The sequence below is a fragment of the Hoplias malabaricus genome, chromosome X1 (genome assembly GCF_029633855.1).
Source record: "Hoplias malabaricus isolate fHopMal1 chromosome X1, fHopMal1.hap1, whole genome shotgun sequence".
Taxonomy (NCBI): Eukaryota; Metazoa; Chordata; class Actinopteri; order Characiformes; family Erythrinidae; genus Hoplias; species Hoplias malabaricus.
Genome location: NC_089818.1, coordinates 6,688,358 through 6,704,252, shown reverse-complemented (window position 1 = coordinate 6,704,252; position 15,895 = coordinate 6,688,358). Strand labels below are relative to the sequence as shown.

General features: G+C 43.8%; 1 protein-coding gene across 1 annotated transcript; it reads right to left on the bottom strand.

The window, feature by feature from the left end:
* Positions 1-1,654: 1,654 nt before the first annotated feature.
* Positions 1,655-15,229, bottom strand: bace1 (beta-secretase 1). The gene is made up of 9 exons (XM_066652461.1): positions 14,395-15,229; positions 9,968-10,056; positions 9,433-9,649; positions 8,586-8,723; positions 8,292-8,426; positions 7,906-8,007; positions 7,286-7,435; positions 5,929-6,100; positions 1,655-5,125 (listed from the first exon to the last, which is right to left on the bottom strand). Exons 1-9 carry the CDS (start codon positions 14,719-14,721, stop codon positions 4,881-4,883), a joined length of 1,575 nt encoding a protein of 524 aa, XP_066508558.1. The 5' UTR covers positions 14,722-15,229; the 3' UTR covers positions 1,655-4,880.
* Positions 15,230-15,895: the final 666 nt, after the last annotated feature.

The following is a 15,895-nucleotide window of genomic DNA, read 5'->3' as shown; positions in this document are numbered from 1 at the left end:
TAGGTGAGTATGTGAGATGGCCACATGTGTGTGTGTCTCTGGGTGAGTGTGTGAGATGGTCACAGGTGTGTGTGTCTGGGTGAGTGTGTGAGATGGTCACAGGTGTGTGTGTGTCTGGGTGAGTGTGTGAGATGGTCACAGGTGTGTGTGTGTCTAGGTGAGTGTGTGAGATGGCCACAGGTGTGTGTGTGTCTGGGTGAGTGTGTGAGATGGTCACAGGTGTGTGTGTCTGGGTGAGTGTGTGAGATGGTCACAGGTGTGTGTGTCTGGTTGAGTGTGTGAGATGGCCACAGGTGTGTGTGTCTGGGTGAGTGTGCGAGATGGTCACAGGTGTGTGTGTGTCTGGGTGAGTGTGTGAGATGGCCACAGGTGTGTGTGTGTCTGGGTGAGTATGTGAGATGGTCACAGGTGTGTGTCTCTGGGTGAGTGTGTGAGATGGTCACAGGTGTGTGTGTCTGGGTGAGTGTGTGAGATGGTCACAGGTGTGTGTGTGTGTTTCTGGGTGAGTGTGTGAGATGGTCACAGGTGTGTGTGTCTGGGTGAGTGTGTGAGATGGCCACAGGTGTGTGTGTGTCTGGGTGAGTATGTGAGATGGTCACAGGTGTGTGTCTCTGGGTGAGTGTGTGAGATGGTCACAGGTGTGTGTGTCTGGGTGAGTGTGTGAGATGGTCACAGGTGTGTGTGTGTGTTTCTGGGTGAGTGTGTGAGATGGTCACAGGTGTGTGTGTCTGGGTGAGTGTGTGAGATGGTCACAGGTGTGTGTGTCTGGGTGAGTGTGTGAGATGGTCACAGGTGTGTGTGTGTCTAGGTGAGTGTGTGAGATGGCCACAGGTGTGTGTGTGTCTGGGTGAGTGTGTGAGATGGTCACAGGTGTGTGTGTCTGGGTGAGTGTGTGAGATGGTCACAGGTGTGTGTGTGTCTAGGTGAGTGTGTGAGATGGTCACAGGTGTGTGTGTGTCTAGGTGAGTGTGTGAGATGGCCACAGGTGTGTGTGTCTGGGTGAGTGTGTGAGATGGTCACAGGTGTGTGTGTCTGGGTGAGTGTGTGAGATGGTCACAGGTGTGTGTGTGTCTGGGTGAGTGTGTGAGATGGTCACAGGTGTGTGTGTCTGGGTGAGTGTGTGAGATGGTCACAGGTGTGTGTGTCTGGGTGAGTGTGTGAGATGGTCACATGTGTGTGTGTGTCTAGGTGAGTGTGTGAGATGGTCACAGGTGTGTGTGTCTGGGTGAGTGTGTGAGATGGTCACAGGTGTGTGTGTCTGGGTGAGTGTGTGAGATGGTCACAGGTGTGTGTGTTTGGGTGAGTGTGTGAGATGGTCACAGGTGTGTGTGTGTCTGGGTGAGTGTGTGAGATGGTCACAGGTGTGTGTGTGTCTAGGTGAGTGTGTGAGATGGTCACAGGTGTGTGTGTCTGGGTGAGTGTGTGAGATGGTCACAGGTGTGTGTGTCTGGGTGAGTGTGTGAGATGGTCACAGGTGTGTGTGTGTCTGGGTGAGTGTGTGAGATGGTCACAGGTGTGTGTGTCTGGGTGAGTGTGTGAGATGGTCACAGGACCCACCACAGCCCTGAACAGGACGAAGCACTTGCAGAATATGAAGGAATGAGTCTTCTACTGGACCTTTAAATAAGTTATTTATGCAAATTTGTGGTGTAACTTCTGTTTATTGGCTGAGATTATCAAACTGGCAAAAACATCAGTGCAGTAGGTCCTCTCTGTGGAGGATGTGTTTCTTTATTTTCACTTCCAACATAACTTTCCAGTAAAAAGAGGCTGTTGGGCAGATGTTAATCATATCCTTCTTTTATAAAAGAAAGGTGGCACCGTGGCGTTGCTGCCACACAGCTCCAGGACCTGGGGGTAGGGGATTCAGCCCCTTGGCTCGGGTCATTGTGTGTGCTCTCCCCATGTCCACACCCAGCTGTTGGACACTGTGATGGTTAGTTTGCTCCAGGAACATCACCCAGCAAAAAAAAAACCATACCAAACCACCTGTGTGGATCAGCTGATCCTCTGTGGCGACCCCTAGTGGGAGCTGTAGAAAGTGGAACAGCAACATTTCACACAAGAAAACACTAGCAGTTGCTAATAATGTAGCCTGTAAAAAACAAAACAGTGATCCACAGGCATTGGTGTGTGTTTGGTTCATGCTCAGAAAGAATTCTAGATGGAAACATTAATTGACTTAATATTGTTTTTAACCATAACTCAGTGCATTAGAAGAAATCATTTCCAAATGTTTGTAGACACCTCTTTAAAAAGTCCAACTAATTTAAAGGAACACTAGGTAAGATTTGGTATTTCTGCTCCTGGGCTCATCCTAAAGAAAACTGAGTCCTACACTCCTCCAGTTTCTAGTGCAGTTTTTCTTTCATTCATGCACTAGTGCAGTTTCTGCAGTGCTGAGCCCAGAGTAGAGACAGGGGTTCTATTCCTCCCTGTTACAGCTCAGTGGAGCATCACTATGATTTTGTAGCTGAAATTTTAAGGTTAAAAATACTACCTAGTGTTTCTTTAAGGACACAAATTGTGCACATAACATGACAACAGCAGCACATCAGTCAAATCTCACCATGCCTGATGCCAAGTGTTAACTTGAGGGGGAGAAATCCCCAAACCACTGAGCTGTGGATCCAAAACTAATCCCCCAACAGTGCTTTATCTGATTAACGTTCCTGTGACATTAGATCCTCTCAGAAACGTATTGTGAAGCTGTTATTAATGCAAAGAGGGTTAAAAATTACTTAACACCCTTCATTTCAATGGAAATGTTGGATAAACAGGTGTGCACGCTATTTTGACCATATATTATCTCTTTAAGGTGTAAAACAGAAGTCAGAGTGATTCTGACAAAGCATCTGATCTCATTCTAAATTTTAAACCTGATATGAATCAGAGCAAGAAAAGTTAGTGTGTTATCACCAGCCGCTCTACCGTACTTCACAGGCAATTACAACTTTAGCAGTCCTCACTCGTCCCGAGACAGAGCTCTTCCGTCGTCCTCTGTGCACACAGAGATTTAGGGAATCCCAAAGCCTCTGTGTGTGAGACAGATACAGTTTCTGTCTGTGCGAATACAAGGATGTCTGAGAGCGGAGGTCAGGAGCGTGACCTGTGCACACATTCCCACATAAAGCCACACATTAAAGCCAGACCGCAACATACAACTACTCAGCTTCACATTCATTGAGATAAAACCAAAGCCAGTACGCTTTTAGTTACATACAGAACTGAACATCTTCATAAACAGACCTTCAAATATAAGCTTCAAAGCTTCTCTGTGAGTTACCGTGAGTTTAGGACTATGTAGTTAGTAACAGGTGAGTTTTTTTGGAGGCTGGTTTCCTTGTAAATCACAAATTAACACAAGTATTCAGCAAGTACACGTCGTCTTTATCTTCAGTGTCCCATTATTAGTAAAGAATATGACATCGTAAGAACGGTGCTCAGACCTCTGAGGGAGTGAAATCATCTTGTATTCAGTGGAAACCACGTGACGTGCCCAAATAAGGAGATAGAGATGAGAGAGATAGTTAGCTCTGTGTGAAAATGAATATCACTTTGCTGTCACGCCTTGTGGTGAACACTAATGAGCTACAAATATCCAGTGCACATTTACCCCTTAAAATGTCACAGTACCTTCTGAATTATTGTTCAAAATCAAAATATATAAAACATGTTCAAACTGAGGTAAATAAAATCAAATACAAAAGCCACTCCCCCAAAACATGACTGTGCACTGCCAGACTACAGCTGGAGGAGTCCCAGAGAGAGAGAGGGCATTAGAGAGAGGAGTTCAGCGTCGTTTTTTTACTTCTTTCTGTGCTACGCAGTGTGAGCAGCTTCTCTGCCGTTGGTGTGCAGTGAGCTCAGTAGCTCATAGCAGGATGTATGTAGTGCCATGTGAAGGGCTCCACACATGCAAAAAAAAAGTACAGGAACACACACACACACACACACACACACACATACACACACATGTGTGAGGCTTGTCATGAGGTAGGTAGGCCATCTAGTCTTTTCATTCAGTCCTAATTTGCTGTAATGTTGGGATGGGCATTTACAGTCCTGCAGCTGCCACTTATAACTATTTAATTCTTTTCATTATAAACGTTTGATTTAATAATTTCATTATCACTATCAGGAGTTTAAAAAAAAGTTTTAAGCTAATTTCCTCCCAAGTCGTTAGTCATTGCCCGTTCCAATCACACAGTGTGTTATGAAGCTAGTGGCTGGCATTGTGCTAAAAAGAGGTGGAAAATTCAGCTCAGAAACGTAAACAATCTTCTGTCCATTTCTGAGACTGTTTTGAAATGGTCAGAGGACAGTGGAGAAGGCTTTTATTTTTGCTACCTCTAGTGCAGAGTGGTCTCCTCCTCCTGTATCCCGCCCAGAGTGCTGTCGTCTGGCAGTGGCTAGACATAGCGATAGGAAACCACCATATTTATTTTTCTAAAAACAAAACAAGCTCAGACCCAGGGACCTAACTGAAATGAAAAAATGATGACACGTCCTCAGAGGTCTAATACACACACACTCGCCCACACCCTCCCCCACACACACATATATATTAGATATGAAGTTAACATACTTAGGAGACCCCAACACCGCAGTCCTGTCTTTAAAACACAAACAGGGATTGGACCAACCTCACGTACAGGGTTATACAGTCATATGTGAAAGCTTGGTGCAAGGGTGTCCAAACATTTGCATACAACTGTAAACTCTTTCAAACCCACCCGCTGTGTAAATGCGTACGTCTATATACACTTCCCCATCACTGAGTGTGAGTGTTGTGCCCTCCCTACCCACCACCACCACCCAGTCCGGGACGAAGAGAGTGAGCCGTGCGGTGAGGATGATCCTCCTGCTCCAGTTCTGTCTTACTTCAGCAGAGAAATGTCATCAGCGAAGTTTCCACCGCCGAGTGGCTGCAGACAGCGAGAGAAACGCCACTGACACACCATCAGACAGAGGGGCAGCATGAAGAGGGCGCAGATCCCCGCCATGATGTAGGCTATGGTCATCAGCGTGGACTCGTCTGTCTGTGGGATGTTGTAGCCGCAGTCCTCCAGCTCCACGCCATGGAATGGACCTTCCACCGACGCTGTGCGGAACTCGTCATGAACTGGGGAGACATCGATGTAACACACAGACACAGATCTTTAAAAGTCCTAGTGCATCCTAAATCTATGATTAAAACATCCCAAAACAACGAGAGAAGTACAAAATAACAAACCAACGTAGCGCTAAAGCATTGGACGTCTGCCCTTGTAGCTGTGTTTATTTTGTCATGCTTTTGTTAAGTTTTGACCATTTTTACTCGTGTTTCTGAAGCCAAAAACCCACACCTGGATTCCTAGGATGTTCTGTAACTGATCTTACAGGTGTCCCTTGTTTTCCTCACGGTTATATGCCCATGTCTTTGCCCGGTCGGTTGCTGTGTTATTATAACGGTGATCATTACATCCACACTCCTTAGCATCCTGTCTCCTGCTCTTTACCAAGTTACAGTTCTGATTAACTTCTAGAACTGCAGTAGAACCTCTAAATACACCCAGAACCATCCGTACAGACGCTGAAGTCTGTACATCTCCTTTTTGGATCCTTCAGCTCTAAAATAAAATGCTAAAATGCCAGAGAGTGTGGTGTGACCCAAGCACAGAGCAGCAGCTGTAGCTTAACTGCAGCCTGTTAGTTCTGCCTTGTTTAACAAGGTGTGTGTCCTCGCCTGTTCACGCTTGGGAAGAACTGCAAAATGAAATCCTGGCACTCTGTGAACAGGTCTTTAATTGTAGTGTATGTTGGAGTGTGCATGTAGTGTTGTGTATAATTAGCAAAATTATGTGTTGCAGGCTTTTGAATTAATCTCCGGTAAAACACTAAAAGCTCTGAGCAAAATCAGAAGGACGTTAGAGCTCTGTTTCTTACCATGACAGGTGCTGACAGCAAAGCCGATGCGCTTACGTTCTCGGTCAAACACGACGTAGAAGCCCTCCATTATGACGGCGCCCATAACGGTGCCAGTGCTTGACTGAGAAACAGCAAATTTATAACAGTCCTCCTGAGCTGAGGCTACATCCTCCACTGGCCTTAGATATTGCTGCAGAGAGCAGAGAGGTACAGCTCAACAAAAACAAGCTCTGGCTTAGGTATAATGATAGGGGTTTTAAGGTGCAAGATCGGTAATAATATTAATAAATATAACAATAATATCTATCAAACTTAATAACACATGTCCAAAAACACACGTTGGAAGGTGGCTTTGCGACTCATAAGTGTCCGTAGGTGTGAGTGTGTGAGTGTTGCCCTGGCGCCCCCTCCAGGGTGTATTCCCGCCTTGCACCCAATGATTCCAGGTAGGCTCTGGACCCACCGCAACCCTGAACTGGATAAGGATTACAGATAATGAATGAATGAATATTTAAATAATATCTATCTATCTATCTATCTATCTATCTATCTATCTGTCTATCTATCTATCTATCTATCTATCTATCTATCTATCATCTGTCTATCTATCTATCTATCTATCTATCTATCTATCATCTGTCTATCTATCTATCTATCTATCTATCTATCTATCTATCATCTGTCTATCTATCTATCTATCTATCTATCTATCTATCTATCATCTGTCTATCTATCTATCTATCTATCTATCTATCTATCTATCTATCATCTGTCTATCTATCTATCTATCTATCTATCTATCTATCTATCTATCATCTGTCTATCTATCTATCTATCTATCTATCTATCTATCATCTGTCTGTCTGTCTGTCTATCTATGTGTGTGTGCTTGTGTGGAGAACAATGGTGTAAGTATAAATGATGAAATGTGTATATATATATATATAGCATATATGTACATGAAAAATGCATAATTACTTAAATATCTTGAGTTGATTTCTGCGTTTCCACGTGTATTTCCACATTTCTTCATTTATCATCTTCTGTATTTCCACTGCATCTATGTGTTGATTCAGTGGGTGGTCCTAACCTCACTCTAAAACAGGGTTGGTCAGCTTAGCAAACGAGTAAACTGTGGCTCTTGTGGACAGTTTTATTGCAGAAATCATTTCAAGACATTTAGTTAGGCACTTTTTTATGACAAAAATGTATATATTTTTATTACTTTATTTCTTTGTGGATGTATGTATTCATATGTGTGTCATTTTTCATCCTTCATACATAAAAAACACTGAAACAGAAATAAATATTAGTTGCATTTGCCTCCGAGCCTCCGTCCTCCTCCAGTGTTTCAGTAAATTAAGGAGAGAGTTACCTGGGGCAGGATGGAGATGCGGAAGGACTGATTGCGGTTCTCACTCATCAGGTACAGAGAGATGACAGGGAATATGTGCCAAGGGGTGGTGCCAGCCTGCCAACACACCAACTGCTCACCCAGCCAAAAGCCAGAGGGAAACTGCTCCGTCTGCACAGCACAGAGAGAGAGAGAGAGAGAGAGAGAGAGAAACAAAAGAGTGACATCTGAAGGACAACTCAGGACAGACATGAAAACTCCAGAGGATTGAAGAACCTGGAGTTTGTTTCTGGAAGAAAAAATACAAACTTATTAAGACCTTGAATAAAAGCAAACTGTGCGTTCATGAATGATGTTGGAATAACGTCGGTGTTCAAACATCAATTGACTTGTCCACTCACTCCAATCTACGTCAATCAGCTGTGAGAACTGTGTGGATTTAATCAGTTCCTGTGAAGACCACTGAGTGTCTTATTAAACATGTCAACATTAACGCTGAATTCCATAAATGGAGACCAGGCTTTGGACAGAGCCTAATTATTCATTTGGAGAATCAGAGATAAACCAGATCAAAGGGCGACAGAGAGAGGGACAGAGAGGGAGAGAGAGAGAGAGAGAGAGGGAGAGAGAGGAATACTGACCGAAGAAGCCGCTTCAATGGCCTTCACAGCCGCCTGGAACACTTTGCGAGGAAGCCGCAAATTTGTGGTTCCACTGTCCACAATGCTTTTATCATAGTTATACTGTTAGAGAGAAAGAGAGAGAGAGAGAGAGAGAGAGAGAGAAAGTGAATGAGCACTGTACAGTCTAAAGTTGTTCTGTTTTTTGGGTTTTTTTTGTCCATAAATAACATCAGCAAAATGCTTCCAGGCAAGAGAGTAGGAGCTGTAAAAACGTCAAAAATTTGAAACTAAATACACTATTTCCAAAGAAGTCTAGATAAACAGGTGTCAACAAACTTGTAAAACCTGGAAATGGTTTATTTGGTGATTCTGTAAACAACTTTGTGCTCTCTCTCAAGTCATACCTCTTTGCAGTCCATGTTAAGATCTTGTCCATTGACTTCGATCCTCACAATGATGACCTCATAGTACCACTCCCTGCGAATTGGAGTGTACCACACCTCCCCCACATAGAGGGACGGGTCAACCCCCCCAATGATCTGTAGGAAATCACAGCACAAAGCTGTACAGGTAAATCAACACCAGGGGCGTCTCAGTATAAACAGGCTTGCTGAAGTTTCTGAAGTGATTTGGCAGGAAAATAAGTGATTCTGTATGAAATAAAACATATGGTAATTATTAAAATAATACCCCCGCACCATACTGCCGCCAACTGTAGCACTGCCCAGGCTGTAGTTCTGGGTGAATCCAGCCCCACACAGTTGCAGGGAGAAGAGATTCGGCACATTGGTCTGCCTCACCAGAGAATCAAAAAACGGTTCCAGGTTCTCATCAGGCTGAAAGAGAAGAGAAGAGAAGAGAAGAGAAGAGAAGAGAAGAGAAGAGAAGAGAAGAGAAAAGAAAGGTAGAGTAGGGAAGAGTAGAGAAGAGAAGAGAAGTGTAGAGAAGAGAAAAGAAAGGAAGAGTAGGGAAGAGAAGAGAAGAGAAGAGAAGAGAAGAGAAGAGAAGGGAGGAAAAGAGAAGAGAGGAGAAGAGGAGAGAAGAGAAAAGAAAAGAAGAGTAGGGAGGAGAAGAGAAGAGAAGAGAAGAGAAGTGTAGAGAAGAGAAAAGAAAGGAAGAGTAGAGAAGAGAAGAGAAGGGAGGAGAAGAGAAGAGAAGAGAAGAAAAGAGAAGAGAAGTGTAGAAAAGAGAAAAGAAAGGTAGAGTAGGGAAGAGAAGAGAAGAGAAGTGTAGAGAAGAGAAAAGAAAGGAAGAGTAGAGAAGAGAAGAGAAGAGAAGGGAGGAGAAGAGAAGAGAAGAGAAGAGGAGAGAAGAGAAAAGAAAGGAAGAGTAGGGAAGAGTAGGGAAGAGAAGAGAAGAGAAGAGAAGAGAAGAGAAGACGGAATAAAGAGTAGAAAGGAGGGACAGTGAGATTTGAAAATAATACAAGTGTAACAAGTCTTTGGTCTCGGCAATTGATTTATGATTCTTTGAGTAATTATTCAATGCTTCATGAAACTTCAGTTTACTTGAACCCTAACAGGACACAAACAAGGCAGGACAGACCCTGGCTATCTCAGCGTATGCCAGCCCGAGGATGCCCTCCCAGTTGGAACCGTTGATGAAGAAGCGATCTGACTGCGTGATGGCAGCGATGTTGGCCCTCAGCGACACGTTGGGGCCATGTGGAACCGACACCAGGTCCGTCCCCAGTTCTCCTTCCCATCTGCCCTGAGTGTAGGGAACGTACACACTCCGGCACAGGTCCCTGTATGACGAGGATCTACATCGACAGAGTAGTCAGTATTCGTAGCTCCCGAAAGGTGCTCAAATAAACAAACATTACTCAACACTGTCATCTACATATACAAATATGAGAGGGTTTTGTGGTCTCCTCTCTCATGAAGCCAGTGGATAAAAACACAGCCAAGTCACATTTAAATTAGTGATAGTTAAAATAATTGTAGACCAGCTTAAATTATTATGAATAACTGAAGTAACTGCAAAAAAGGCACTGATGCAAAACTGAGACAAGCACAAAGACTGGGCTAATCCTCAGTAATACATATAAAGATAAACTGGAGAAAAACATGGTACTCACAGAGAGCGATGGTAGTATCTGCGCAGGAATGGATGCGCTGCAGCTCCCACTGCGAAGTTACTGCTCCCCGTATCCACCAGGATGTTCAACTGTAACACAAACAGACAGCACAAATATTCACATTAACACCACTTATCTATGGTCTGTCAACAAATGTATCCTTTCAAACAACTTCTGTCTTTGCTGCCCTCGCTGGACTCTTGTCAACCACTGATCCAACAGGTGTTTGAACCTCTTCAGTAGACCACGGTGTAAGTCCACAAGCTGCCACCGTTAGCCGCTAGATAAAAACAAACGTGATCTTTGCTGCAGCTGGATTGTTTACAGATGGCGAGTTGGTGCTGGACGTCTGCATTGTGTGGCAAAGAGTGATGACTCTCTCTGGCCAATCAGCAGTCTGAAGGGACTGGTTCCTAAAAAGGAACCAGCTTCCAGGGACTAGGACCAAATTTAGAAGCAATTTACACACAAAAAATGCTGAGTTGAGTCATTTAGGGACCCTGAAGTGGAAAAGAATCATTTGCAACTTTTGGAAAAATAACATTCTAAAACTAGACGAATATTAACAACAATTAATAACTAAAATGAGAGACGTGGGCTTGAGATTTTTGGTTCAAACCAGTTCCCTTCAGTGATGTAATGGCTCTGAACTGATAAAAATCTAAAGCACAAAAAATAAACCCTAAAACCATGGGTGACGCTGTTGTGTTGTATTTGATGTAAACCTCAGATATCAGTGGTGCACCACATTTCAGAGATTTCTTGTTGTTTATGGTGTGGAACGATTTGAAAAATCTGTTCTTAAGTTGGATATAATTAACTAAACACAGCAAGCGTTACAGAGTCATTAACGCCTGACGCAGGTGCGTAAATCATATGTTGCCTGTGTTCAGGAGGATTTCACAGTGTCTGTTTGTCCTTGCATCTCCAGGCTCTTAGGAAGGGTATTTAGAGAGCAGATGTATTATTGATCATCCCTCACGCCACCAGAGACAGGCCTCCTGCCTTCTACTCTCACTGACTGCGCAAAATCTGATCCACACCCAGAGACAGAGTGAGACAGAGAGAGAGAGAGAGAGAGAGAGAGAGAGAGAGAGAGAGAAACAGAGAGAGAGAGAGAGAGAAACGGAGAAACAGAGAGAAACAGAGAGAGAGAGTGAGACAGAGAGAGAGAAACAGAGAAAGAGAGAGACAGAGAAAGAGAGAGATAAACAGAGAGAAAGAGAGAGATAAACAGAGAGAGAGAGAGAGAGAGAGATGTGATGGTAGCAGGTCACAGACAATGTAAACTTGAATCAATACATTTTTAAATCACACACTGAGCTGGTGTAGCACGATACAAATGAAATAATACTACTGCCAATATTTTGAGGACAGCTGTGGTCTGAAGGTTAAAGAAGAGGTTTGGGAGGGAGTGAAGGAACATCGCTTTCTCCTCCCTCGGCATCCATGGATGAGTTGCCCTAGAGCAGGCAAATAACCCCCAATGCCTCCCTGGGTCACCTAGCCCATCACCCTGGGTGTTTGTGGTCAAATGTAGAGTCTAAATTTCATTGTATAGCTGTGAAACAACACTGAAAGCCTGGGCCACATTTAAAGCAGCACTTTGTTGTATTTTTAGATTAAAATAACAGCTTCAACATCATTGTGATGCTCCACTGAGCTGTGACAGAGAGAGTAGAGTCTCTGTAGCTGCTACTCTGAGCTTAGCACTGCAGAAACTGCACTTTGTAACTTCTGGAGGAGGGTAGGCACCCATCCCCTCCTTCTCCCTCCCCCTTGATTTCAGGACAGTGCTGAAAAAGTGAATTACACCAAGTGCAAAAATACCAAATCTTGCCTAGTGTCTGCATCATTCTCAAAAATATCATTTACATTTTTTGATGAACTTAAATGACTTAGATGAGGTATTGACTCAAACGCTCATCAAAGCATCCTTCAAATAAGGGGTGATTATACAGTTTGGGTGTCTCCCCTCTGGGAATGCTGGAGCATTGCTGTTCATATGTAGGATCATGTGCAGCTGCTCCGAGTTATCACTCTACTAGTGCTTTTCTAGTGATGAAACAAGCTGTGTCTGCAACGGATGCACCTTAAAAGTAGCTGACTTCACTGATCTGCTTCTTGTGGGGGAGCATTGTTTTCGCTCACTTGTGTCAGTAATGAAATTTCAGAAACTTTTCTGCTGAAGCTTGTCCAGGGATGTCCCTCTGCCGAGTCCCAGAAGGACTGCTGACTCTGCCTGTGTCTGTTTCAGTGACTGCCCAGTTCACTGATCCTGTCCTGGGGCTTCCTGCCCCTTCTGCACACTAAACTCGCTCCAGCAACCTGCATCCTGCCATGCTGGCAACCCACCCACACACACACACACACACACACATGCACAAACACTTCCTCGGGGTTTCTCCTCTCACTCTGTAAGAAAATCATGGAGGAAAATATTAATTGATGACCTACTTTTCACAACAAAACCAGACAAGAACTAAATAAAATAAAATAATTGAAGACAATAAATATGAAGGCATATTGCACTACAGATAAAGATACTGTAAAAGACTGAATAACCACCCGTTATTTGTGATTCGTAAACAGAAAATTGGAAGGAAATGAAAACAAGAAAGTGCTCCATCGGTTTACTGTTGTCAGGGGGACAGGCGCTGGGCGAACAGTAAAGAGGAGTCGACTCCCAAGGAATCGGTTCTTTAAGCCTCGTGGAGTCACTCGTATCAATAGTTGGACAATGATTCACAGAGTTGAATCCACTGGAGTCGACTCAGTGTTGGTTTGGCACACCTTTGGCAGCGACCTTGAACTTAAAATTCATTCATTCATTCATTGTCTGTAACCCTTATCCAGTTCAGGGTCGCGGTGGGTCCAGAGCCTACCTGGAATCATTGGGTGTAAGGCAGGGAATACACCCTGGAGGGGGCGCCAGTCCTTCACAGGGCAAATGCGTGTAGTTGACTAGAGTAAAACTAACAATAATTAAATGACTAAAATGAGATTAAAACTAATACATGTTTTAGAAAAAAAATCAAAATGAGCTGCAAAAGTTAACACTGTTCTCCATTTCTCAGAAACGTAGGCATGCATTTCTTGGGAGACTTTTTCCCCCTGTGGACTGTATCTGCCTTGTTAGATTTGTAATTTATATTTTTGTGTCTGTTTCTCATTAAGCGCCCTCTTTTTTCAGACCACCAGCACCGAGCAGTGTTCTCTCAGTGGAACCGCAGTGGATTGTCTCAGTGGAGCTCCTGTTTCTTCAGGATGCTGTTAATGTGATGGTGACAGTTATGGGCTGGGTTTCTCCCTGTTAAGATGATCTTAACACAGATGTTTTTGGGAAACTGGGCCCTGATCAGTTGTGTGTTACAATGCACAGATTATTCAGTTACAACACAGTGGTCACTGTTAGTTTGTATTCATTGTGCCAGTCTGTGTCCTGCTCCACAGCTGCAGACGTCAAGACCAGCATGTCTCACACACTACAAGCTCTGTAACAGAGAACAGACACCTGAAGGTGTTTGTGCTGGAGTGCCGCGGCTGGGTTCGTGTGAGGGGTCCCACACCAGAGCTGTAACCTTGTTTTGTTCAGGGTCCTAACGAAATGTCTGTCACCTGCTTTGGTCAAAAACCCACAGCGCTTTCCCCGTCTAAACAGACCTTTCTGCTTTCAGCACCTGTTCCTTTAAATGATAATGAGCCGCTCGCTGTTCACCCCGACCCCGAGTGCACAGCAGTGAGGAAGGAGGAGCAGAAGCTCTGGTTTTTAGACGTTTTCGCTCAGTTCTCTTATTTCTTCATCCTCATTTGCTTTTTTTTTCCCTTCAGTTCTCTTATTTTTCCACACTCCCTGTGTGTGTTTTGCAGCATTTAAACTCACATAAATACGGGTCCAGCGCTGTGATTGCACAGACTCAGACGAGGGTAGCAATTCTAAATCCTCTGCACTTGATGTCAGAAGCAGAGTAGAATCAGAAAAGCTTGTTTTATCCTGTGTTTTCTGGCTTCGGCTACACAGAAAACCAGGGGGGTCTGGTGTCACAGGCTGAGGTTTGGTGGGCATCAGATCCACACAGTAATGTAAACATGTACTGAACCAGGTAGCTTTAATAATCCCCTTTATATTTGTAGTGACAGAATATTGACTATTATTATTGTTGTTGTTATTGTTGCTATTATACCAGGACGAAATAAAAATCACACAACTATGGACACAACCCTAAGCTATGAAAAACAGGTCATGATAGTAGTTATATTCTTCTCCACTGTATTTAACAATGATTACACTGACAACTAGTGGCCTGGATGTGTCACTGAGGCTCAATATATACAACATATATGATCATTTTCATAAATACTGTTTATTACTTTGGGGAAAAATCACCAGGAAGCTGCCCCTCTCCCACCCGCACTGACCCTCTCACCTTTTGAGGCGGGGTGCCAACAGTCATCTCTACATAGTAGCCTTGTCCGGATTTGCCCCTCAGATTGTCGATCATGTCCATGAAAGTGACGCTCCTAAGCGCCCTACGTGTCCGGATCACCCCCTGCACGCCTGGGCTGGGACCTGCAAAAGATTTAGGGGCAGCTGGGGCAACAACGGGCCGCAGGAGGGCGAAACGGAGCTCCCCAACGCGGGCAGCAGGAGGCGGGAGAGCATCTCCCACTCCCGCAACTGCCCCACAGAGGGGCAGCAAAACCAGCAACACCATGCCCCAGCACACCACCTCTGCATCAGCTGATACTCCCATCTCTGTAATCACTCGAGGGTTTCCTTCAGGTCCTGTACCTCCTGCTTCTACTCAATGAATTCCCACGGTTTAAATGATCATATTTTTTCACCAACGACTCAGCGGTGGTCATTCGAGGCAAAGATGACCAGGTTTGACCAATCTGCACCATCCGTGGTTTCCTCGCTTTTCCTCTGTATGTGTTTATAAATGTATTCTTCTATATTTTGAAACATGCCACGCTGTCCGGTATCTAAAACCCATCCATCGAGAGGTCAGAATCAAAGAGCAGCGATGACTAGAAATAAATACAAATCCAGGTTTTACCAGAATCCTGACGTTAATCAGCGCAGCGGTGACGCGGTCAGAGATGCCCACTTTTACCTTAAACTCGCCCTCATTTCAGTAAAATGAACCGCAGATTTGCTCCGTTTATTCCCATTTATCGCTCCTTTTCTCCCGTGCGGCCATAATCCGCATCTCTCATCTCCCTAAACGCCTCCTCCCTCCTCCTCCATCTCTCCCAGCACAGAGAAGAGAGAACTGTTCAAATCAACCGAATCCCACCTAATGAACTGAACGAAGTGATTCAGGAGTCAAATTGAATCAGAAACGCTGTAAACACCGTTCACACACGTAGTGAATGATTTATGAAGAGGAACAACACTCACAATATTAAAAGAGATAGTCACAAAAACAGAATGGATATCTGATGTTTTACAATTCTGTGGTACTCTTTATACACATTTAATGTGCTTTTCTGGAGATTCTGTGTGACGGCTGTTTTTTTGGTCTGTTTATGTACCAAGCAAACTTGGGTAGCACTACAAACATTAAATTTAACATTATTATTATTATTATTTATGTACTTGTGTAGGCCAATTTAGCTTTGGGGATTTTTAACCCCTCGTATTTATAACACTTTGATCCAGAAAGAAACTGCAAAAATTTGTTCTGAGGAGTGTGTTAATCTGGAGACATTAAGCTCAGCTAAGAAAACTATGTTTTTTGGACATTCTTAAACCATCATTTGTAGTTGCAGGGCTGCTATTTTTATGCATTATATTATGACCAATATTGGACCTAGTATTAATTTGTATTATCCCTGAGTGTAATTTAAGATATTAAATATTAAACCTAGGATATTTCTAACTCTACCTTCAGCTGTTGTGCATCAATCTCTAGACTGAGGTAT

Coding starts and splice junctions, on each gene's coding strand:
- bace1 (XM_066652461.1), bottom strand. CDS start 14,721: ATGGGAGTATCAGCTGATGCAGAGGTGGTGTGCTGGGGCATGGTGTTG. Junction 8,427..8,585: donor CTACAGTTGGCGGCAGTATG/GTGCGGGGGTAT, acceptor GATTTCCTACAG/ATCATTGGGGGGGTTGACCC. Junction 6,101..7,285: donor GCATCTCCATCCTGCCCCAG/GTAACTCTCTCC, acceptor TGCTCTCTGCAG/CAATATCTAAGGCCAGTGGA.